This window comes from Sturnus vulgaris, chromosome Z (assembly GCF_052056855.1).
Source record: "Sturnus vulgaris isolate bStuVul1 chromosome Z, bStuVul1.hap1, whole genome shotgun sequence".
Taxonomy (NCBI): domain Eukaryota; kingdom Metazoa; phylum Chordata; class Aves; order Passeriformes; family Sturnidae; genus Sturnus; species Sturnus vulgaris.
The window spans coordinates 33,290,474-33,313,408 of NC_142283.1; the positions used below are offsets into that span (position 1 = coordinate 33,290,474).

The window sequence follows — 22,935 nt, forward strand, 5'->3', positions numbered from 1 at the left end:
AGTACCACTGAAGTTTGTGAAGCAGAAGAAAAGTAGATGAGGGCCCATGAGGACATGTGAACTTGGCTTCAAGGTGCAGGTCTGTATAGGCCTTGCAGATATTCCTGCATCCACCACAGTTTAATAAAGAATCACAAGTGATTGGTAATCAATAACCACAGGAAATGGTCCTCAGCAAATACATGTGGACCAAAACCAAGAGCTGAGGAAGACACAAAAGAAACATAACAACCCTCACGTGTCCTTCCCTTCCAATTTCAATTAAAAATTATTTTCAGAATTCCCCATCAGGGTCAATACCTTGATCCTTATGTCTACTTCAGAAAAGTTTATATATCACATAGACCAATGTTTATTATATACTGTAGACATATGCCAGGCTGTGGTTTTGTCTAATAACATTTGTTTCAAATGCCTTTATTAATAAACATAAGGGCAAGTCAGGAGGAAAGATTTTTAAGCTGTTGCAAAAAGCTCTAGGAAATAAAATTGTAAGTAAACTTCTAATTTTCATGGTCTTGATTTAGAAGATAATGTCTGTAACAATAGCAAAACTCTGTGTGAACATAAGAGTATAAATAAATTAGATTAGCAATATCATCTATGAAGAAAATATCATCTGTCTCTCTTTTAGACTTCCTTATCTAGGTGCCATAGTTTTAAAACAAGTTCATTTTTTTGTAGTAGGCTTCTAGTAACACATTCATCTCATCCCGCACTTTCACTGTGTGCAGCTCTCAGTGACATTCAGGAGATCTAGCCACTCTTCCCAAAATTTCACTTCCACTTTCATTACTTCTCTGCTGTGTGGCTGGCCTCCAAGGTCTGTCTTCTATAATTCATTGAAATTGGCTGACTTTTCCAATGAGGCAGACCATGTGTCTCAGGTGAAATAGGCACTGTTTCCCCTAGAGTTTGTCATTGGCTACAGCCCACAGGGCTGAGAACACTATGAGCTATGAATTCCTCCCTTTCCTTCCTCTACAAGCACGGACAACTTTAAGGGTTGGGTTGTCAACCACAAGATGTTTAAAGAAGGCATAATCCAGTTGGGTTCAAGGTCAGTCTGAAAACATAGAGAGGAGCCCCCCTTTATAGCAGGGTCTGCTGCATGCTGTCAGTGCACTGCAGGCACACCTGGAGTAATGCACCACTCAGCAGGAAAGTAGGGCAGCAGGATCTGGCATCATGTTAAGGAAAAGAAGTTGTATTTATCTAAATACTTGATTCATCCTGGGCCTGTGGAGGGCTGAGCTGCACAGGCAGGATATCTAGCCCAGGGGATGGGCAAGCCTGGGAGGGCAGAACGCTATCAGACCCCATTCCCAGAGGCAGATAGGGCATCTCTGTGTGCTAGAGCCATGGAGGCCAGCTCCTTGGTTCATGGACATTAATGTTTTTTTCTAAAGAATATCAAGTCCTCTTTTGTGACCTTGTACCTAGGGTTTTCAGGTTCACTACCAGCCATATGCCAGGGATGAAACACCTTCAATATCATAAACTCCTATAGATAAGCTGTTGTCCCTCCCATAATGAATGGGAGTCAGACAGATACCAGTGCAAAAACCCAGCACAGGAGGACTCTTAACTGTGGGGCAGAGAGATGGCCAGGAGTGAGGCTGAAGAAAAAAAAACAAAACAGAAAACCCAGTCATTCCCAGTAAAAGTCCACATAACACTAGGCCCTGCCTGCAGGCAGGCTGTGGTTAGTTTCATACAGAGGTGAGAGTTCCCGTATGGAGCAAACTCACTAGCAGAGAGAGATGCCAGGGCCTCAAAGCTAAACAATGAGGAGAAAAAGCTCCCAAAATTTCCCAGCCAAGCAGGATACACACCTTATGCTCCCATGAACTTCCTAAAGGAACCAAACTGGAGAAGCAGCTCTACTCTCTCACAATCTGTTTCCTTGTCCCAGCCTGAGTCCCATGGGATGATGTCCTCCAGCTTCCAGAACCTCCACACACCTCACTTTCATCTGGAGACAGTATCTGATCAGTAACAATGTTATGCACACACTGTCCAGGCAGGCGAGACACTGAAGGCACCATGCCCTCTAAGAGAAGGCTTTTCCTGACCAATTCAGAAGCTTTGGGTAACAATGAGGGAGTGTTCTTGGTTCATTATTTCTGGAGATTTTACTTGTAGATCTTGTTCAAGCCTCCATCAGAAAATGTGTAAAAGCCCTGCTTGGTTGGGTCTTTTGCACCGTGTCAGTTCCTGTCATGACACCACAACTGATATTTCCTCTGCACCCTCAGCTGTAATCCTGAACTGCACAGAACAGGATGGGCTAAATGGGGAGAAGTACAGAAGAGGATAAAACTCCTCTGACACCTTCCAATCCATTATAAAGTCTGACTTGGTCTCCAGATGGTCCCATAACTACAGCCTTGCTTACTGGGGCAGATGAACTCTTGTGACCACACTTCCCCCTCTGGTCCATTTCTTACTGACAGTTGCTACTGATGACCTTCTGCAAGATGGGAGGGAAGTGATGATGAACACTCTTTTTGTTAGCTCTCTTCTTCCTCTTCACTAGCAATCTCCTTCAGGTCCTGAGGTCCCTGCTCTGCTCTCTCTTTCACATAGGCTGCCTTGATCTGTTCAAGTTCACACAGTTCTGCCTCCAGCTCTTCCCTGTGCATTGACCGACGGTTCCTCAGCAGTTTCATGGGGAAGGGGTTTAAATCATTGAAGGCGATGTTCATCAGCTTCCTACAATATAAAGGACATGTCAATTTATTTACTGGCTGGTAACACATGGTAATAGATACACCAAGAGAATTCTGGGGTATTAAAGAGTAGGGCTTCAGACTTCAGCTCTCTGAACTCACCAAACAGCAGAGTCTTAAAGAAATTCCCACACAAACCCAAGCAGTAGTTCACATACTCTCATACCATCCTACCTTTTAAGGTACCAGTGTGCAGTCATCATTTAGGAGATAATGGATCAGATGGCAAATCTGATGGCCTGTCACATAGGAATATTCCCGATGTTGAGCTCTTCTGATCACAGAAATCTTCATCTCAGACATATGTTGCCATTCAAGGCCATGGGTAGTGCTGTGTTCCCAAAACACCCCAACTACAGCTGAGAGAAACCCAGCAATCAGGAGCACAACTACCAGCTGCTACAAAAAGAAGGCTGACCCAGACTTTGTAGCTTGCCCTGCTGTAGCAGGACTTTGCCTGAGCCAAAAATATTTTAAGTAACACCATGGAGGGAAAAGTCAAAAAGAGACAAACAGATCCATGTCCCACAGACCAATGCATTTGCATCTCTTTTAATAAACTAGTCACAACTCTTGTTAAGCTGACCCAACAGGCAAGCAAGTACAAATACACAATGGAAGTTTGTCTACAACTCAGAGTCCTACCTGCCGTCTGTGATCATCCTTGTGAAAAAGCGTAGGTACTGGTAGATCTCCACACTGTCATGGATTCTTAGGATTTCCTCCTCATTGTATTTAAAAATTGCAAGAGCATAGCGGAAAATTACCTGGAGAGTTGAAAGGTATTTGAGTGGATAAAGTTTTAAGGAACTGAAGGTCCAGGCCATCCTGGCATAAAAGATGGTGTCAGGCACACAGCACTGAAGTACAGACTACATCCAGGGTTTCTCTTGCTCTCAATAGTCTGTACTAGGGCAGGCCTAAAGGAGTACAGAGCTAATCTCAAGAAAATGACCATCTGTTAGCTAATTTTCAATCCCAGAAAATACCAGGCTCTATAAAAGGACCCCACAGGGATTTCACAAGGGTTCTCCAGTTCTCCCTATGCACAAGGACAATGCAGGACTCACATTTTCAGATACTATCTTATACTCCCTTTGTCTGTAATACTCTCAGTTGTGTCACAGAGCAGGAGACCCCATGGCCTAACAGAGAGATTTTTGTAGCACAACTACCTGCTAAAAAGTACCAAGTGCACAGAATCAGGGACTAGGTCTGCCTAGAGCAGCAAGTACATAGAAAACAGGGGCTTGGAGCATGCCTTGATGGCATGCCACCAAACAGGCAGGATAGGACAAGCATTTCAACCTCACATATCTTTCATAGATGTGTATGCCCATCACCCTGTCACTATGCCACAGAGGTGGTACAGATGGGAGGAAGGCCTAGACTGAGAGTTGCACCTTAGTTCCCTCATACAAGAAGGCATCCCACACTCGCAGGAGGATGTCGCTGATGAGGCTGTCCACAAAGGCCACCAAAAACCAGTTGAAAGTGATGAGTGAGACATCAATCCGATACTGTTCAAAATGAGCCATGAGACGAGGCAGCTTCTCAGACAGGAAGTCTTTGAAGACTCTCTGATCTACCTAAAATTGACAAAAAAGAAAACAATGAAGTCCTAGTCAAGAGTCATCCCCCTGTTGGGAGAAGAGGAGCAGTGCAATAGGACAATGGCCCTGGCATGTCAGGGTCATCACTGCTGCTGCCTTCTAGTGAACCACACCCTAGGAAGAGAAGAACATCCTTTGTCTTCCAACCCTTCAAACTCACTTAGCAGTGTACTTGTATGTGGCACCCAGTGCAAAGCATGGAGCTGAAACAAGGCCAAGATAAAAGCAGAGAAACATACATTCTTCTCACTAAAAGAATCATATTCCTTCCCTATCTCAAAGTCAAGAGGGAAAATCTGACACATCTTCCTGCATTGGAATTACATTACATTTCTGTAATACCGTGTGCATCCAATTGAATGAAAGGCATTAAAACCTGCCCAGGTCTGAATGACTCTACATGGCCCAACAGACTGAACACCTCGAATACCTTTGACTTCGCAAGCAGAACCTGATCTTCTCACTTGAGCTTCTCTTTGTGGTCTGAGTATTGTCTGTGCTTTTCTTCCAATTGCATGAGCCAAAACAGAAATGCAGTCAGTGAGATGCTTGATCTAGGTTTATAGAAGTTTCATCTCAGCAGAGCAATGCTTTCTGGAGCGTAAGTTCTAAAGATCAGGATCATATTTAGGGCTTCCCTCTGCCGTATCATATTAATGTCCCAGCTGTGTCATCCCACTTAGCTGTGGCACAGGGGTACAAACCATACAGGTAATGTAATATGCTTTGTCTTTAAAATTTGCAATTTTAAGTTTTCCAGCCAACTCACTTTATCAAGCCAACCCACAACACATCACCTTAGATGTTCCTCTTTACATGTGTCTTGGCTAGACTTTCAGATGCCAACCATGGATCAGAAATACTTTCTAAAGAAGACTTTCAGCTGACAGTATTTTCTCACCAAATGTAGGCCTCTTCAGTCTGCCATATTTGCCCTGTCAGTTCCCTGTTGTTGAGTATTGAGTGCTGCCTATTAGACACAGCTAACACAACCTCCTCTGGATAGACATTTTGCTATCTTCGAAGTCATTTGACTGTTTCTCCAGTCTGTGAGCTGGCCTCCCCACCACCACACCACTGTCCCAGTAAAAGTTAGTCAACAAATTCAATGGCATCATCAGCCACTCTCAGCTACTGACCCTTGAAGCCTCCTCTATTGTGGGCCCACAGATAAAACCAACCCTCTTCTCTCTGAAAGGACCACGCACAACAGGGACACCAAGGTCACAGCCAGGCTTACCAGACTGGGCACTGATGGTGTGGGTGGTATGGGCACACAATTACAATTGCATTGAACTGTATGGGAGTTAGCTTATCTCTTTGTCTGCCTGGGAGGACATAGTATATCTGACACAAGACACACTGAAAACAGTGAAGTGATTTTTAATCAGGTGGGCAAGTTATTTGCAGCACATTTGACATCAAAAGGCCAGAATAATTTCTGATGTGCAGAGAGCCCCACAGTGAGAACTAACACCATGCTTGACCATGAACAGAGGCAAATATAGGGAATATAAAAATCTCAGCATTTTCATCCTCATGTACATGGCACTCCAAAGATAGAGTGCAGCTTCAAAAACATCATCTGAAGGGATGCAAAATGGTGCCTTCCTCATACTCAGTCTACACATACAAGAATCTGCTGCTTTGCTTCTATAAAGACTTCTTTAAAATAAGTAAATGTGCAATTAATGGGCTCTTTCCTTCTGACTAACCTGACTTTCATGCTATTACTCAGGAGTGGTACACTATTTCCTAGAGCTGGTGACCAGTTTTGCTGCTCAGTGTGTGCTGCTTCTATGCGTGTAATAATTTTGTACTCTTAAGTATCCAATACCTTTGCAACAGAAGGGATTGCAAGGTGGTATCACTGTCCTATGAGAACTCAAACACACAGCAGGTTGACTACTCACTTTTAAATCTTTACTGTAAATCACAGTGTGAGAGTCCAAGCAGATGTGAGGGTGCTCAGCTCACCTGTGATGTTATTAGTGTGTCACTGTAGTAGTCTGCTGGCATTAGATTCTCCACAATATAGACTAGACACCAGAAAGCACTTTCCTCATCTTCTAGGACCAGGAGAGCAACAGCTGCCAATCTGTGATGGACGAGAGATGGTGAGGGAATTCAATACTGCAGGAGGAGTCATCAACACAGGAACTGAAGAACACAAGACTTCTTTTTGCATGTCTCCAGCTCCATTGGCATCCAAAATATCAAATGTGGCAGGACAACCAGACAGAGGCAAGGGATCTGTTTCTGAAGGAACCACAGGGATGTGATTTTCTTTCCCATGTGGCTCCGTCAGAACATATGGAACTAGTGTTACAAAGCCAAGATTTCCCAGCTAAAGGAATGTTACTTAGATCTGGTGAAGTTAGTAGTGTGCTGATCAGGGCTATTTCAATACAGGAAAGAGGTCACACAGCAGCACTCCATATAATGTGATATAGTTAATCTCTCCATACATTCTTTTACAGCCCTGACCTCCTTCAGCTCTGACTTACCGCCTTTTAGACAGACTAGAAAGATGATACCTTATATTATACCTTATATGGTCTTTTTGAAGACCATCCAAAGATCATTAGGATTAAACAGCTTACACAGACCTTCCTCATGCAAAAAGGTCCAACTAGAAATTGCCTTCTTACAGCTAATGCCACATGCCTTTTCTACTTGGTAGCACAATTCTAAGAAATTTAGGTCCATCTTTCCCATAGACTTCCTTGGGAAGTGAAAGAAGCTTTTATATTTTCTGAATCTTCTCTTTTCCAGACAGAACAACCGTAGTTTCCTCAGTCTCTCTTTGTGTCATTTGCTGCAACTCCCTTGCATGCTAACACTTCCCAACATTTCCTCCAACTGTCCTCAGCAAAAAAGGGAATCACCAGAGTGTTCTTCTGCTTTACTACATTACATTACTACTTAAAAATTCAACCCCAGTCTTGTGGTGTTATTCTGGGACTGCTTCACTCTTCCTCCTATAGCTCTACTTTTCTATTCTGTAACTATAGAGATGCCACACAAGTGCAGCCTGCTGCTTGCTGGATCCTGGTAATAACACTGGATGAAAATTCACCAAATACAGAATTCTGCAAGTAAATGTTTAGAGCTAGGACAGAACTGTAGAGAAGCAAGAGCCTGAGGCTGCTTGAATGACAGCCCAGAGTATGCATCCACACCTTTTCAGTGCCATCTCACGAAGAAGCAGCGTACCTGGCTCCTCACCTGTTCAATCCCTGGCAGTATCCAATGGCAGGATTGTGCCAGGAGAACGCCAATAACACTCTCCGGAGCTTGGGGATGAGCTGGGAGGTGGGAGAGGAAAAATGCTTGTTGTTGGTCAATGTGCGGGGCAGATCAAGCTCAATCTGCCGGCAGGCAGGGTGCTCAGTGCTCCTGCTCTGCTCCAGCAGTCGCTGGTAGTGGCCTGGCACAGGGCTGCAGTGCCGGCTGACCATCCACCTCCACACCCGCTGCCGATGCTCCACTGGAATGCCGCCTCGGATCAGACTCTTCAGCTCTCCAGAGGGGTTCAGCTCTGCAATGCTGTTCCATCTGTCACGGAGGGGCTTCTCCACTATTTCCTGGCTCCGCAGTTTGTTGGACTTTATCTCAAGGGCTTGGATTTTGGCCAGGAGTTTCCAGTCCTCAATTTCATAGTCAGGTACAGTCATAAACCCATACTCGTCATACTCACTGAAGAGACACAAGGCAGCATTTAATTCAATTGACAGTGCTGGTAACCTGTGTCATGACACTTGCTGCTTGGGGTCATGTGAGCTACAGGCATGAACCTGCCTGCTGCCAGGTTCACCACCCATACCAGAGCACAAGTACTTGTGGGTGTGCACCCCACACCCCCACTCCCTTTCCAGGCTGCACTGAGATCTGAGAAATGCTTGTAAGGCCTCAACTTCACGTTGTCATGCTGTTGCTCAATACTAAATCTGGGTTTTGCTGATACCCTTGCTAGTGATTTTTTTAAAGCAATCTCAAACACTCTTTTGTAACAGTACTCCTTCACTTCTCTGACAGCTGCATGTGACAGCCTACCTCAGAGTATTGAAGACGAATTAAGAGCCTGCAGTAGTGGCATACACACAGCAACTCAAACATAACTTTGCTCTGAGCTGCAGACCAACCTCATCAGACCCCTCATCAGCTCCCGAAGAAATACCGAGCTCACCTTGTGTACCTTCTCCCTACCCTGCCCCAGTGCACAGACAGTTCTGTATGAGTGGACTGGAAAGGCTTTGGGGCATCAGATCAAAGAACAGAGATCCACAGTCCCTTCTGCTGTCTCCTTGTACACAATGCAAATCTCTTACTGATCAGAGCACAACAAGAGTACACATAGTACAGCTTGTCAAGGGTTTGTGCACCATCTGCCCACAGAAACTTGTAAGATACCACTTATCATCATATTCTTGACAAAGAGACCAGACCTGGCCTAGGGGGTCTCATCTCAAAAGCTACCTGGGGAACCCTCAAGACTGACCAAACAGATAAAATGGGAACTGCTACAGAGCAGGGGCCTTGACTGTGCAGGAAGGCATAGACACATATGTAGATCCCTCCTATAAAATGTTCTCAGATGTATCTTGCCTGCACACTTCCCTTTGCAGACAGGCTTCTACAAAGCTGCGAATATCCTCATGCTCTCAACTCTTACCTTACAGGGTTCAAGTTAAAACCTTCTTCTGCTTCTTCCTTCACATCCCACTGGAGAGCTTCCTGAATGAGGTCCTTCACCAATTCAGCATATGAGCTGGGCAGCCCAGGCACAGCCTCCTGCAGCTTTCTCAAGACTGTCAGGTATTTGCTCTCCATCTGGCAGTTTCTTGCTTGCAGGCAGGCACACTGATGGGGAAATCAGAAGGAAAGAGTTCGCTCAGTGGTAGTCCTTCCTGCATTGCCTCCTCTCTACTGGCCTGGTCTGCACATAAAGACTTCTGAAGAGCAAAGCCTCAGGAAACACATTTAGTAGTTTTCCACAATCAGTGGAATTGCAGCCATGAATGAATCACCACGGTTTAGGAATAAGCACAAGCTGCAGTAGCTAACATGCAACAGAAGTTGCTTATTGAGTGGGAGACCTTCTACATCATCACCTACTTTAACTACTGCATTGTATCAGTAGATGGCCACAGTCCACCAGCTCAACTAAGGACACAATCAAAGAGCCAGCACTGCATCTGAGTTCTCTACAGTCTTTTTCCCTCATCCTCAGACAAGTTCTCTACTCCACCTTGAGCTGTATCCTGATAAAGCATACCACACTGGAGACTGAGCTGTAAGTATACTCTTTTTAGGATATGTTGTAGCACCACAAACTAGGTGACCGCATGCCCCTCAGTCCCATGGCACTGGTATACATCAAGCCCAACTGAGATCAAATAGCAGGAGAGTACCTGCCATCACCTTAGTCCTGGGCACAGAAAGCAGAAAAAAACAATAAGGATTATTAGTGCACTCCATGAGTGGGGAACTGAGGCTTCACAGGTGACAAGACTCACCCAGTGTCTCATGGGAAGCTCAGTGAAGACTCCAGTGGGAAGCAGAAGTTGAAAACAAATACAAAACAGAAACCACAGAGAGAATTAGGATGCTTATAGAGGGGACAGAAAGGAGCATGGTTTCTTTCATACTACCACTTTAATCAGCATTTTGCCTCACACTGAGCATGCTGTGCTCATCTGATTACTTCCTTTTTGAAGGTTATAGCAGTCTCAGGATGAAAGGTCAGTAAGTTAGGAGGAAGGCAGGGTTTCAAATAACTAGAAAGCAAACAGATGTAAGAATGGCAATAACACTCCAGAAGCAGCTTTTTGCTCTGTCCCAGAATCCATGATTGTGAAGACAGACCTGTTGTGGTGCACTCCTCCATCTAAGGCCTGTGATCTCAGAAATGCTTGTTAGTCTTGATGAACAACACCTGGGCTAAGCTCTTGTGCTTATCAGAAATACTGTCACCAGGAGCTGGTGTTGTCTAATGAGCTAATGTTTTTAACAAACACCATTGGAAACTTATTTTTCTTGCAAACTCAAGTGGAAGAACATTTTTGTCATCAAATTTTCAAAAACTACCAATTGCAGCCAGGACGGCAAATTGCTATGACTAAAGGCAATTCTCTTTTGAACCTATAAACAGTGGTTCTAAGTGAGACCCTTTAAGCTCTCCTGGACCACAGTGAGCTGTGACCAGCAACCTCCCTTTGACTGGGTCCTCTCAGAGCCAGAGAACTCTCAGACTTGTTGTACTTGAAGGACCACTGTCAAACAATGATGGCAAAGCCTGGCTCTCTCCTCGAGGCTCAAACCTTTGTCTGTTGAGAAGATGCAGACATCTGACATGAGCGTTTCACTGAGTTCATGGCAGAATTTTCACAGGTACCTTGTACATACTCTGGGTCCGTGTGTGAATATGCTACAGAAAATGTACCTGGAATCTTAGATTCTTAAGTATTTTAGGTTGGTAAGTAAGTTAGGCCTATAAGTGAGTTAATGTTGTGATTGCAGTAAATTCCATGGAATCTTTTGTAAATTGTTTAAATTCAGCCATTGTTTAAGTGCTGTTAAGTTTAAGGGCTCAAACTATTGTTCAACTCCAGAGCTGAGTTTTGCACAGGAGTCCACACTGAACCTTGTGGTTCGATGGGAGGGCCTCCCTTATTCCTTTTATGCTAAAGCTTTTGCATCCTTACCCTTTTCCATCCCCAGCTTCCACATAGATTTTTAATTTATTTTAGTTTTAGATTAACTGCTTATAGGATTTAGTACTATTTTATCTTTGTGTGCTTTAACCATCTAGTAAGTAGCAGAGTGAACCTTGGCAATTAGCTTTGCCATTTTCACTTCAATATTGAACCTGCTTTGCCTAACCTTTGCCAGTGATTCTTTAAGAACCTTAAGACTCTCATTCACAACAATACCTTAAGACCCAGGGAAGTAAATCCTAGGCAAAACCCACAAAAAAAAAATACCAGCACACACCTCCAGCCTCGAAAGTGGTTCAGGACCAGAAAATAGGATTTTTAAACAAGTCTGAGACTAACCAGGTTTTTCACACTTACACAGCTAGAAATAAAAATATAGCTTAGGAAAACATAAGAACTCTGATCTAACTGCAGGACTTCAAACATGCTGCCACCTGGCAGCTGCAAGTCCAGCAGAGAAACCATGACTAGATGGAGCCAGGGCTCAGTCTGTCAGCTCTCAGGAAACTTTTCTGATTGCCTACACAGTGTTGCTTTTTAATTTGCATAACTAAAATGTAGAAATCTGGGTTAAGCTTCAGCACCCTTAAGACTAATTTTCGTGGGTATTTTACTTCTGTTGAAGAATTAAAATGATCATGTCTAATTTGGGAACAACACAAAGCAGTAAAGAGGTTACACTAAAAAAAAAAAAACCACAAGAAAACTTATTCCTTGTGGATCAAAATCTATTCTGGTGCCAACCTTGCAAATAAATTAGTAACAGTTCACACCAAGGAAAAAAGGTCATTTGGCCTTACCTTCATCAGAAGAGCTTTTTCATTCTCAGCAACACTTGTCCAGAGTCGAGTAACCTGGTGGATCTCTGAATTGAGAAACTGGTTCTGGGTTTTGTATGCATCAATATCATCCTGCCATGAAGCAAAACAGTCATACAAGAAGAGTTCTTGAGGGGCTTGAAACCCCTCCCATTTCAGGGATATCATTATGTTATGGACATAGATTATGTTAAGGACAATAAAATATCTCAAAAATTCTGTGTTCTGAAGAGCAGACAGAACTTTCCAGTACAAATATTGCCTATAAAGGAAATCAAGGTACAATATTGTCATGAATCAACAAGACACTTGAAGATGCTAAATGCATATATATACTTAAAAACACAGAGAGATCCAGATCATATAAAGCCAGGGATGCACTTAAATAAGATTAAGAACATATGTGTTTTGTTTTGTTGATTGGTTTAATTTTGGTTAGTTTCTTTTTTTTTTTTTTAATGAAACAAATCTCAGTACCATGGCTGGCAGGAAAAATGAACACTCTCTACAGAAGGTGGCTCTTTTGGCTATTCTCTACCTCACATTAACCCATAATTACAGCTGTGCACATACAACAGCCTGAATCTGAAAGAACCAGGACCTATTGGAAAATGGTTTGAAAGATTGAAACTTGGAGCAGCAAAGTAAGTGAAGACAGCAAGTCAGGCTGCAGCTGTGAAACGAAAGAAAATAAAGTGTCAGGCACTGAACGATGACAGAAAGTCAAACAAAACAGGCTCTAAGCTGAAGCTGAAACTGATCCAGATGCTTTGCAGTACCCTACTGGCATCAGGTGAGCCCCTTCCATCCTTTCTCTTGTTTGGAGACGGATGGAGCAATCAGCAGAAGTATATTCTGTGCTTACCGCAAAGAACACACTTCCACTGAACCTGAGGCATAAAAATGGGCCCAAAAGACCTGTGCCATCTCACACACCTTCAGATGCTCAATCTCCTCCTGCTGCTTATACAATGTCTCTACAGTGATTGTGTTGGCTTCTTGCAGGGGGTCAGAGAGCTCTCGGGCCATCTGCTCCGTCAAAGTCATGATGACTTCCTGTTTGGCATGGTTCTTCTCCATCAGAAGCTGAACATGTTCCTTGAGCTCCTGGATATGGCTGTCTCTCAAAGACAGTATCTGCTCCAGTTCCTTCTTTTCTTGTTCAAGAGCTTCCAGTCGACTTGTCAGATCTGCAATTTGTCTCACTTTGTGGCGCACCAGTTCCAGCCTGTCCTTATCTTCTCCTGCAGTGAGATACATGCTAGATACTCGCTTCTCCTGCTGGGCTGCCTCCAGAGCTTTGTGGAGAAGTTTGACCAGTTCCTGGAAAGGGAATGTAAAAACCATCACATCACTGTGCTGTCCAGGGCAATGGCAGTATGGATAGTACAGATCCAACAGTGCAATATCTTGAAATTGACTGCTTTCAGAAAGAAAACTATGCAGAAATCTTGAAACCACAGTGACACCAAAGTGAGAAGTTCTGCTTTCAGAGCTGGGCCTGAAAGGTCTCTGCGGCAGTTCACAGATGACTTGATGAGGACTGCTAGCAGAAAAGCTGCTGCCCACACTGTCTGAACTCTGGCTTTCCTACATTCTTACATCATCATTCCTACAATCAGCCCATAGAACATGGAGATCTGGTCAGTAGAGTGATAAAATGGGAGGAAAATAATGCAGTCTGCAACTACCTGTCCTACCAGAAGGAAACTGCAGCATCCTTTTTAACCTTCCTTCTGTCAGAGTCCTCCCGCACTCTATCCTGTGTGAAGGCATGGAACCTTGCCCCACAACATGTTGCTGATTCAGGCTCTGACATCTCACACTTAAGAAGGTAAATCAAGGACACAACTGACTGCCTGACATGGGACTTGGCTCTCCTGCTTCTTCTGCTGGAAGAGCTACCAGCATCATCAGCAGAGAACCTGGCATTGCTCCATGCTTTGAAGAACAGTATTATTCATGAGAGACAGCCCTTGCAGTGATCCATGCCCTGACTTCTACAGTCAAATCACACCTTAAAGGTGGGTCACTGTTAGAAAGAATGACCTGCTGTTAACACCATGACTCCACCTAGCAATTCTCACCAGTGTCACAGTACCTATTCAGGACTGTACTTCGTGAGCAATAGAGATGCACAAGCAAGACAACAGCAGAGTACACTTGGATTTGTTTTACCTCCCTCTTACACTTAGCTGCACTTTCTAGAAATGGCTGAAGGTCCTCTTTTGTGCTGAGCACACTCAGGCACACACAGGGTGGTAACACCAGGAGCTTCAATTGGTCTCCAGTTACTGCCTGCTGAGCACTTCTCAGTGCTTCTACCACACCAATGTGCAAGGGAGTCCCTGTAACCAGGCACAGCACTCTGAAATAGCAGTCTCTTCACCACACTCACCTTCTGTGACTTGACTTCCTCTGTGAGCGTCAGAATCTGTTGTTGAAGGACACTCACTTTCTCCACTGAATTCTTCTCCCTTGACAATTCTTCAGAGCCTGGGAAGCCACTGCTCATCCACCTGGCTTTCCTAATCCAGTTCAGCCTAGGCCCCATCCTCCCATCTTCCAGGGTCCCCTCCTTAACTGAGGGGAGAAAGATTAAATTTACACAGAATTAGTTGCTTTGCTACTACAGACTCCCAAGTCTTGCTACAGGGACTCACAACAATTCCGCAGAGAAGGCTGACATACAGGACATGGAAAACTGACCCACAGGATTGGAGCCAAAACAGTAGGGATCAGACACTGATATGCCCACAATAAACCAAGTTGTGATGGTTTATAGTACTTGTAACCCACCTTGCACCCTGCTCATCAATCTGGCCCACAGCAATTGGAAGCTACCACCATGGAAAGGTATGCACGCAGTGGAGCTGCCACACGTAGCCTGTGACTGTGCAGCAATTACACTTTTACCTCAAAGAAACAAATCAGGAGGGGGGGTTTTTTTGCCTCTGCAGAAGGTTCCACAGGTATAATATAGAGGCAAGATGGAGCCTGAAGCAGAGCCAAAAGAGTCAGTCTTGTGGCAACAACACAGGAAGAGACTTGAGACAATGTAACAGAGTTTTCATATCTGTAGAAAACTTGCCGCCACCTCCCTTCCATTCCTGCTAATCCCTGCTAGAAGGCATCCCACATAGCTCACATAGCTCAGTAACAAGCACCTGCACATCCTGCCTCCACTTCTGCCTCTTGCTCCTCAACCACATTTTCAGGATGCTCTTGGAATTCATCAAAGCTAAAGACATTCCCGTTGTTCCCCCAGAGCTGCTTGGAGCCACAAATATTGTAGACAGTGTTTCTGAAACAAGAGGAGATCAAGACAGCCTAGTGAACATAAATCATGATCACTGCAGCCAGCCAGTGCATATTCAAATTATTCAATGCCTTACCTCCCCTTACTTCCTACCCCTCCTCCCAAAACTTATCTCCTTCATGTGCTGAGAAAATGAACTCTTTCTAGAATTGGAGGATTTGAGGAGAGCAAGGTTGTAACTGGTGTAAACCAGGAAAATCAGTACGCACAGCAATGTAAAATCAGATGATCTTTCCTCATGTGCTTGAGCCCTGTATATAAACATACCCGATCAAAAAGAGGGATCAAAGGTAACAGTAGACCAACCACATTCCACCCCCTCCTCTCGTCTTCCTTCTCCTCCTTCTTCACTCTCCCTCTCTCCTTCACTTCCTTCCTCCATCCCTATCCTTAGTTCACTGCATAAATCCCCAGATGCCAAGAAAAGCCAGCACGAGAAGCCAAATTACCTACAACACAGCCAAAACTGGGTCAAATTATTACATTTGAAACAGCCACAGATCCTGTGCTCTGAATCATTGAATAAATAACCATGCCAAAGGTTATTTACAAAGTCACAAACTAAAATGTAGTAAAGAGTTTCATGAACAAAACCGCAGTCAGATCCAGGAACAGTTTGTTACAACAGCTGCTATCAGATATTGCCAGAAGCACTAAGACATGACTTCATAGAATCATGGGGAACTATAAATGTACAAGTAGTTTCTGTAAAACCGGTACCAGAAAGTATGCATACAGGTCTTTTCCTTCTCCTCTCTTCAGCTAAAACAAAACAAGTTCATTGGTTTGAGATCTATAAAAGACTCAGTGTTCATTGCTTTCCTAACTGTAAATGAAGCTGTTAACATGAAACTCTGGTCTCATGGGGGATCTTTCTTCATATAGACTATAGCTGCAGCAGTGGTGGTAAAAAAAACTACATGCAACTTCCACACCAACAATATTCGGCAGGTGTTTGGCTGCCTACCACACCTATGGCCACTTACTCATTTTTGATTATGTGTAAATAAGTGACTAGGAAGCACTTACTGAGATATTGATGAGGTTGTCTTTGTGAAACTCTAACTGCCCAAGACTTGTAACTTTTAACCTGATGGGGATACCCATTGCAACAGCAGATAGAAGCAGGCAGTAGGAATATAAGCATCCTTGAAACTCAGCAAGCAAAAGCAAGCTGTGCAGTCAGGCCACATTACAGGCTCAACCTCCTTTTCCCTGGAGTTCCTGCTTTGGAGAATACACTACATTTAAGGTCCTTTGAAACAACTAGAAAGAGCTAATGGGCTTCTCTGACTTCCTGGTGAGTACAGCTGAACCGGACCACGTGCTCTTCCAAGACTGCTGTGCAGATGCATCACATTAGGCATGCAAAGCACTGAAGAGAGCTTAACCGACTCCTAGGTCTGGTACCAGTATCTTTGCTAAGAGAACTAGACTATATATTAAATGCATCAGAACAGGGGGATGTGAAAGACCCATCTGCAGGAAGTTTACTTTGGCCTGGACTAGCCTCCAAAAAGGTGTTTCACAGTTGTCCCACCTAGGCAAGGGTCCCATTTCACACAATGCATGACAGACAAGGAAGGCACACAGTGGCAGGCCAGCACATCAACCACATTGCAGTTCTCTTCATGCACTTACTGTAACTCTGTCCAAGGGTGCTTAAGGGAGATGTTCTGCAGAGCAGTAGATGTTTGGGGTGCAGGCAAAGACGCTGCCTTTAAACCCACTGCTTCTGTAGGTGTTTTCACGAGAGGCAGAAAGTCTTCATTGTCAACTACATCTACAAATGTAAAAACAAAATAAGACACAAAAGCAAATGAGCAAGACAGAATTCCATTGGACCTTGCGTCCTTCATGTAACCTGACAGCCACAATAGTTTACTACAGGTATACATTATATGTTCAAGTGGTCAAGTGGAAAAAGGACAGTAGAGTAGGCTTCCTTAATTTTAAAAGAAGAAATTATAAATTCAGAAATGACAGAAGTTTCCATGTACAAACATAATGTTCTACTCAAGGACAATCAAGTGATTTCAACCATATATATATATATATATATATATATATAGATACATATATATATATATATGAGCATGACTAACCTTAAACAATCGAACTTTAACTGCACAAAGATAAAGAAGGAGAATTTTGCTGTTCTTTTCCCACATTCTAAAACACATTTGATAGTTTTAATATGCAGATAACACTCTGCAAGCATAGTTTGTTACCAAATTATTGCCTGCTGTAGCAAGATACCAGAACCTTTCAGAGCAGACACTTACTAGGGAGGGGATTATTTGTTTCAAACACAATGTGCATCTAGTCATTACTAAACAGGTGTATACCCTGATTGTGCCCTCCCCTGATCCACTGACCTGTCTACTAGCACTTCAAGGAATGAACATCTTCAGCACACTGCTGAAAAAAACATTACTTGCTCTAAATTTCAGAAGCTTTACAAGAGTGATATATCAAATGTGCACATTTCACATGTGTGAGGAAAATCAAGATGATCCACAAGACACCTGAAAATCTCAAAACATATGCTGTGGATTAGGATCCAGCTCACTCACTTTCATACATAATAAGACAGAAGTGTCAAACATTGGCCAAGCAGTGATAGCTGGCACCTGTATTTAAAAGCCTGGCCAAAGCTTCTACCCGCTTCCAGATGAGGAACATCATTCATCACCAGGGGGCTGAAAGCAAAGAAAGGCTGACATGTGCAACACCTACTTGTTCTTCCAGCCAGAGGTTCATTCACAAGCTGGGAGCTGCCCACAGGAAATCTGCTCTGAGTGTTGCAAAATTCCCAACGTCTCATTTGCAGCTGCTGCAGCCAGTACATCATTGCCTGTCTGCTGATTGCCTAACATAACACAAAACAGGAAAGGGAGGGGAATCATCTCATCAACACAAGACACATCCTGAGGAGATGACCACCCCTCTCCTGCACAAGCCAGCAGGAAAAAAAAGTCAGCTATATCAAGCCTATGTTGTATCTGTGTCCTCTGGTACTAACACTGATTTGGGACAGAGGAAATCTTTAGTATGATTTTAAGGGGTAGAATCTCAGTGGACCACTGACCTATTTTTAAATGTGTTTTTGTTTATTATGGTCCAAGACTAAGCAGAAATGTCACAATTATTTTAGACAGGAAGTATCGTCAGAGCTCATTACACAGAAATGACTTACACAGAATAAAAGTCTAGCAAAGAATCCTCCTAGAGCAACCATTTTAGACAGGGGAGTTCATTTCTGTTCAGTAAATTACGTGTGGACTCCTCAAATACTTCAATTTCGCACACAGTTCAGCTTTTATTCTTATTGTTAAACAACAGCCATATCACAGGTAAGGAGTCAAAGACTTGCCAAAACAATGCAAGTAATTTAGGTCCAAGTGGTAGAAATCCAAGCTAGGAGGACTTAAATGAAACTCAAGCTAAGAGATACCTTAGTACAGATGTGTCTGTCTTGACTGGGAATTTTTCATTACCTTCAAAGTAAAAGCTCTGCTTGGTGTTCTGATCTCAAAAACTCCTTCCCCATTTTCCATTTTGCAGTCAAAACTGGCACTAGAGAGATCAATAGACCCCAAAGGATTAATGTCCTGGGCAGTTCTGTAGTATAGTAAACGACATTTGTTTTCATCATAAAAGAACCAGCGAGACTTCCAGGTCTTGATTGGCCCCTTGATGCCCAGCTTATTTAAATAGCCACAGAGTTTTTTTCTGGATGTTTCTGTGCTGGTTTTCAGTGGTACATTTTCCAGTTCTCCAGGAGAAGGAAGCATGTCTTTCTCTTTTGCTGAGGTTCCATTGCTGCTGTTAGTGTCTGGATCTGACTCCACTAAAATGCCAGGAGCAGCAAGGGTACATGCTCCACTTTCTGGTCCTTTCTTCATCTCTTTAAGGAAATAGATTGAAACAGGAAATTCTCTAGGTAAATAAGCCGATCCCAATTATATCATCACTGTTACAGAATCTGCAGACAACAAAAAAGGAAGGAATAAGCTCAGGTCTGCCATATGACAAAAAAATACTTCCTAGCTTTTAAACTACCCAGCCAAGGTCTCCAACTCTATTTTTGGTCATTGCTCCCTGCCCTCCTCTGCTCAGAAGACCTCTAATACCTGTTTTCTCCCTTTCTCATTCCTAAATTATGCTGGACGAGCAGCCAAGAAACAGTACCACAATCTCTTGTGTGAAAAATAAGTACAGCTTGTGGGCATACCAAATCAAGAACAATAACCAGGGTATTCGATACTTCATGTTAAGGAACAGCTGCAGAAAACTTGGCAAGATAACAAGCTCTGGGGGTAGGCACATAGTTAGGTCAAGGGATTGCAGGTAAATGTGTCCTGGTATTTGCAATGAATGTTCAATTAATATTTTAAACCATGGCATCTGGAAAAAAATCCAGCATTATGCAGCATCCTTATGAATAATTTATGTCAGCTGACTATAGTTGTTAAAATGCCTGCATGTTACGTGTTAGTTCTTCATCCAGTACTACGGATTCATATGATAGATTATGCACCAGAGAAAATAATTATGCGGTCACTGCAAAAGAGACTTGGTTGCATTAGTGACCAAAGTAACACCTGGGTCCCAGAAGTATAACAGAAAAAGATAAAACTCAGGCTGGATCTTCGTAAATCTCGAGTTCAACTTCTCTCTCAGGCATAAAAGCTGTAGCCAGCTACAAAGGCCCACATTCAGATAATTTTTTCCTTATGTAAAGATGGCAGTTTTGCTACATTTCCAAGCACTTTTTCAAGTGTTTAACCATATGACAGGCGTGACTTTTTGCTCAGAGCTTCAGATACCCACAGCTCCTGTATAAAGGAAGCTAACAACTCTCCTGAAAAGTATCTATAAATAATTTGTTGCATTTTTTGAAACTTCAGTTCCAGACACTAACATAGCTGAAGCAAATATGTGAGCAAATAAATTGCTGCAGTGTTAAGTTAGTGTGAATCCAACTGCAGACACAAAACTATTCAACACAATATCCAGCTGTATGACACCATGTCAATGATATAATACAATGGAGCACATTGAGATGTTTCCCAAGCTGATCTTTTTCCTCTGCTTCTAGGAACAACTCGTCCTCATGACTGAAAGAAGGTTTATCCATCCTAGCACTGGCTAAGCCCCATCATGTTTATTGCTGCCCCCTCCTGTTCCCACATTAGCTTTACAGACAACTATCAATAATGTTCACTCTTTGTGAAAAGCTACTTAAATTCTTTTAGTTCACTCCCATGACACTGTGGATCATGGTGCTGAACACATTCACAAATGCCAGCAACAAGCACTCCTTGAGAAGGTGGTGCCTCAACTAAGCTTCTGAAACACACAAAAAACCTCCATTTCCAAGCTAATTTTGCTTGTCACAAAGGAAGTTATCATCAGGAGTAACAAACACTTTCAACTTTTCCAAACAGATGGGGCTTTTACATCAGTACCAGTGCAAGTATCTTCTGTACCCTCTGAAGATTCCATCACACTTCTACTTCTTGCCACTGTGATGGTCCATGGGTCCACACCATGAACAGGATAAAGTAAGCATTTTAGGTAATTTAATTTAGGTTATTTAGTAAGCATTAGGTTCAAGAACCAAGTTATAAGGAATCACGTCAGAGGTGCATTCCAAGACCTCTAGATAAGACCTCACCTCCTTAAGGGAAGTAGAGAGGAGCTCCTGGAAGTCACCGTCTCCTACCATAGAGCTTTTGCTGCAAGCACCACCAAGCAGATACCCACAGCCTCCAACAAATCCAACAGGAACAGAAAAGCAGCGTCTGTCTCAGGTTTTCTTCAGTTCAGTCGCCGCCGGGGAGCTGTCTGAAAGATGTATTTAGCCGAAAGCTGCCCTGGCACTGACTCACCAATAAAAACGGATCAGGGTGGACCCTGCATGACCCTTTCCGGAGCTGCTAGTACGATCAGCACCGCCCCTCCCTGTGCCTCCCGCAGCGCCGCGGAAGCGCCTCCCAGCCCAGCTGCACCGCGAGGGCCACCAGCGAGGGCGGCCAGAGCCTGGCACGGGGCTGGCCTGAGCCTGGCACCGCTTGTACCAGCGCCCGGCTGGGGCGGGGGGGCAGCCGAGCCGCTCGCCGGTCGGGGATTTCGGGAGGGGGGGCGGAGTGGCGGCGCGGGAGCCCGCAGCCCTGGCCGGGAATACCTGCGGCGGCCGCCGCCCTGCTCTTCCTGCCGCGCCGGTCTGCGGCGGTGCCGCCAGGACGGGGCGGGGCCCGGGCGGCCCCGGGACAGCGGCGGGGACGGGGCGGCCGAGCGTCGGCTGCAGCCGTGGGGAGAGTAGCAACTACAGTAATGCAGGGCATTTCAGACGGGAAGAAAGTGATTGATCAGGGTGATGCGATCCGTGGAAGGCAAGCAAGCAGAGGGGGGACAGCTCGTGGGCTAGATGGGACCAGCAAGCGCCATCTGCCACGAGGGGGCTTCTCTGCGAAGCTGCAAAACCACCGGGTGGTGGGTGCAGATGTACTGCGAGAGCCACGGCTGTGCAGTCAGCTGGGGCAACTCAGCTCAGCAGGGTAAGAACAGTGGTAAATTCGTCACTTGGGACACTGAAGGCCGATGGGATCAAGCTGTGTCAAAGGAAAAAGCCTCTGGAAAAGATACAGCAAGGAATAGGGGTGTCAGAGCACCCTAATGAAGCAGTGCAGGTCCCGGGGGTGCAGGACACAAGGCACAGCCAGGTTCAAATGCCCTCTGACAGCTGCCTCTCCTCGTACCAGTGCAGCCAAGCACTGCTGGCCTTGGCGGGTGCTGTACTGACCTGGGAAGGCACTTATGCCTTTATCCCAATAATAAGAAGTCTGGATAGCTTTGATTTTCCTTGTATGCAGTGATAGCTGTGCCTTTTCCACTGGTCTCAAGCCCTCTTTGAGTTTAGCAAGTTCTACTGAGTTTCAGCACTGATTTTAGCCAAATTTAGTACCAGTGATGCCTAGAGGAGCTGGAACAGAGGCTACACACAGAGTTAAGGGGAATAAAATGGGTATTTATTGAGAGGCCTACAAAAGGCCACATCCTAGCAGCATCAGTGCCACAGTTGTGGCCCCTGCCTGGATGGCTCCAAGATGGAAGCAAAGGAGGGCTTGGTCACAAGATCTCACATCTTTGTAGGTTTTGGTTCATTTGCATGAACCCATCCTCCTCTTTCCACGTTGTTTATGCTTAGGGCTTGAAGTTTGAGGAAATTATCCTTGAGTTCTCAACTGGAATAGGATTATTTTGTCTTCATCACCCTAGCACATCAGAAAAGCACACCCAAGTAGAATACAAAAATTTAAAACTTAAGGCATCATTTCCCCCTTTAGAGGCTCGACAATGCCTCTGGCATCACCAGAACAGCAAAAAGCAAACCTGTCCAGTTGTATAATGGCCCATCTTTCCACTCGCCTAAACGGCCAAACTGTAGAGCACATTAAGCTGATTACAGCATGCAACATTTATAGATTGACATAGACAAAAGCAATTCGTCACAAATTTGTCTTTTCTTGGTATTTGATCCAGCCATTAGTCTGTATCACAGAACTGTTAGGGTTGGAATTGATCTCTGGAGATCATCTAGTCCAACCCTCCCTGCCAAGGCAGGATCACCTAGAGCAGAATGCATTGAGATAGGATCTTAATGTCTCTGGAGAGAGAAACTCCACAACCTCCCTGGGCAGCCTGTTCTAGTGCTCTACCGACTTC

General features: G+C 44.2%; 1 protein-coding gene across 3 annotated transcripts; it reads right to left on the reverse strand.

Moving 5' to 3' along the window:
- Nucleotides 1-386: 386 nt before the first annotated feature.
- Nucleotides 387-21,163, reverse strand: TBC1D2 (TBC1 domain family member 2). Of its 3 annotated transcripts, XR_001403951.2 has the most exons (15): nucleotides 20,885-21,163; nucleotides 18,702-19,189; nucleotides 17,941-18,073; nucleotides 16,843-16,984; nucleotides 15,050-15,186; nucleotides 14,281-14,465; nucleotides 12,819-13,205; nucleotides 11,865-11,975; nucleotides 9,021-9,208; nucleotides 7,574-8,044; nucleotides 6,323-6,443; nucleotides 4,136-4,321; nucleotides 3,378-3,499; nucleotides 1,832-2,715; nucleotides 387-1,180 (listed from the first exon to the last, which is right to left on the reverse strand). XR_001403951.2 is itself a non-coding variant. In XM_088155890.1 (14 exons), exons 2-14 carry the CDS (start codon nucleotides 19,107-19,109, stop codon nucleotides 2,514-2,516), a joined length of 2,793 nt encoding a protein of 930 aa, XP_088012016.1. In that variant the 5' UTR covers nucleotides 19,110-19,111; nucleotides 20,885-21,163; the 3' UTR covers nucleotides 387-2,513. The 3 variants fall into 3 exon arrangements, 2 of the variants coding, with proteins under 2 accessions (XP_088012016.1, XP_014743617.2); XM_088155890.1 differs by having other exon boundaries at nucleotides 387-2,715; nucleotides 18,702-19,111; XM_014888131.2 differs by having other exon boundaries at nucleotides 387-2,715.
- Nucleotides 21,164-22,935: the final 1,772 nt, after the last annotated feature.

Coding starts and splice junctions, on each gene's coding strand:
- TBC1D2 (XM_088155890.1), bottom strand. CDS start 19,109: ATGAAGAAAGGACCAGAAAGTGGAGCATGTACCCTTGCTGCTCCTGGC. Junction 4,322..6,322: donor ACACACTAATAACATCACAG/GTGAGCTGAGCA, acceptor TGTCAATTTTAG/GTAGATCAGAGAGTCTTCAA. Junction 2,716..3,377: donor AGGATGATCACAGACGGCAG/GTAGGACTCTGA, acceptor TTTATATTGTAG/GAAGCTGATGAACATCGCCT.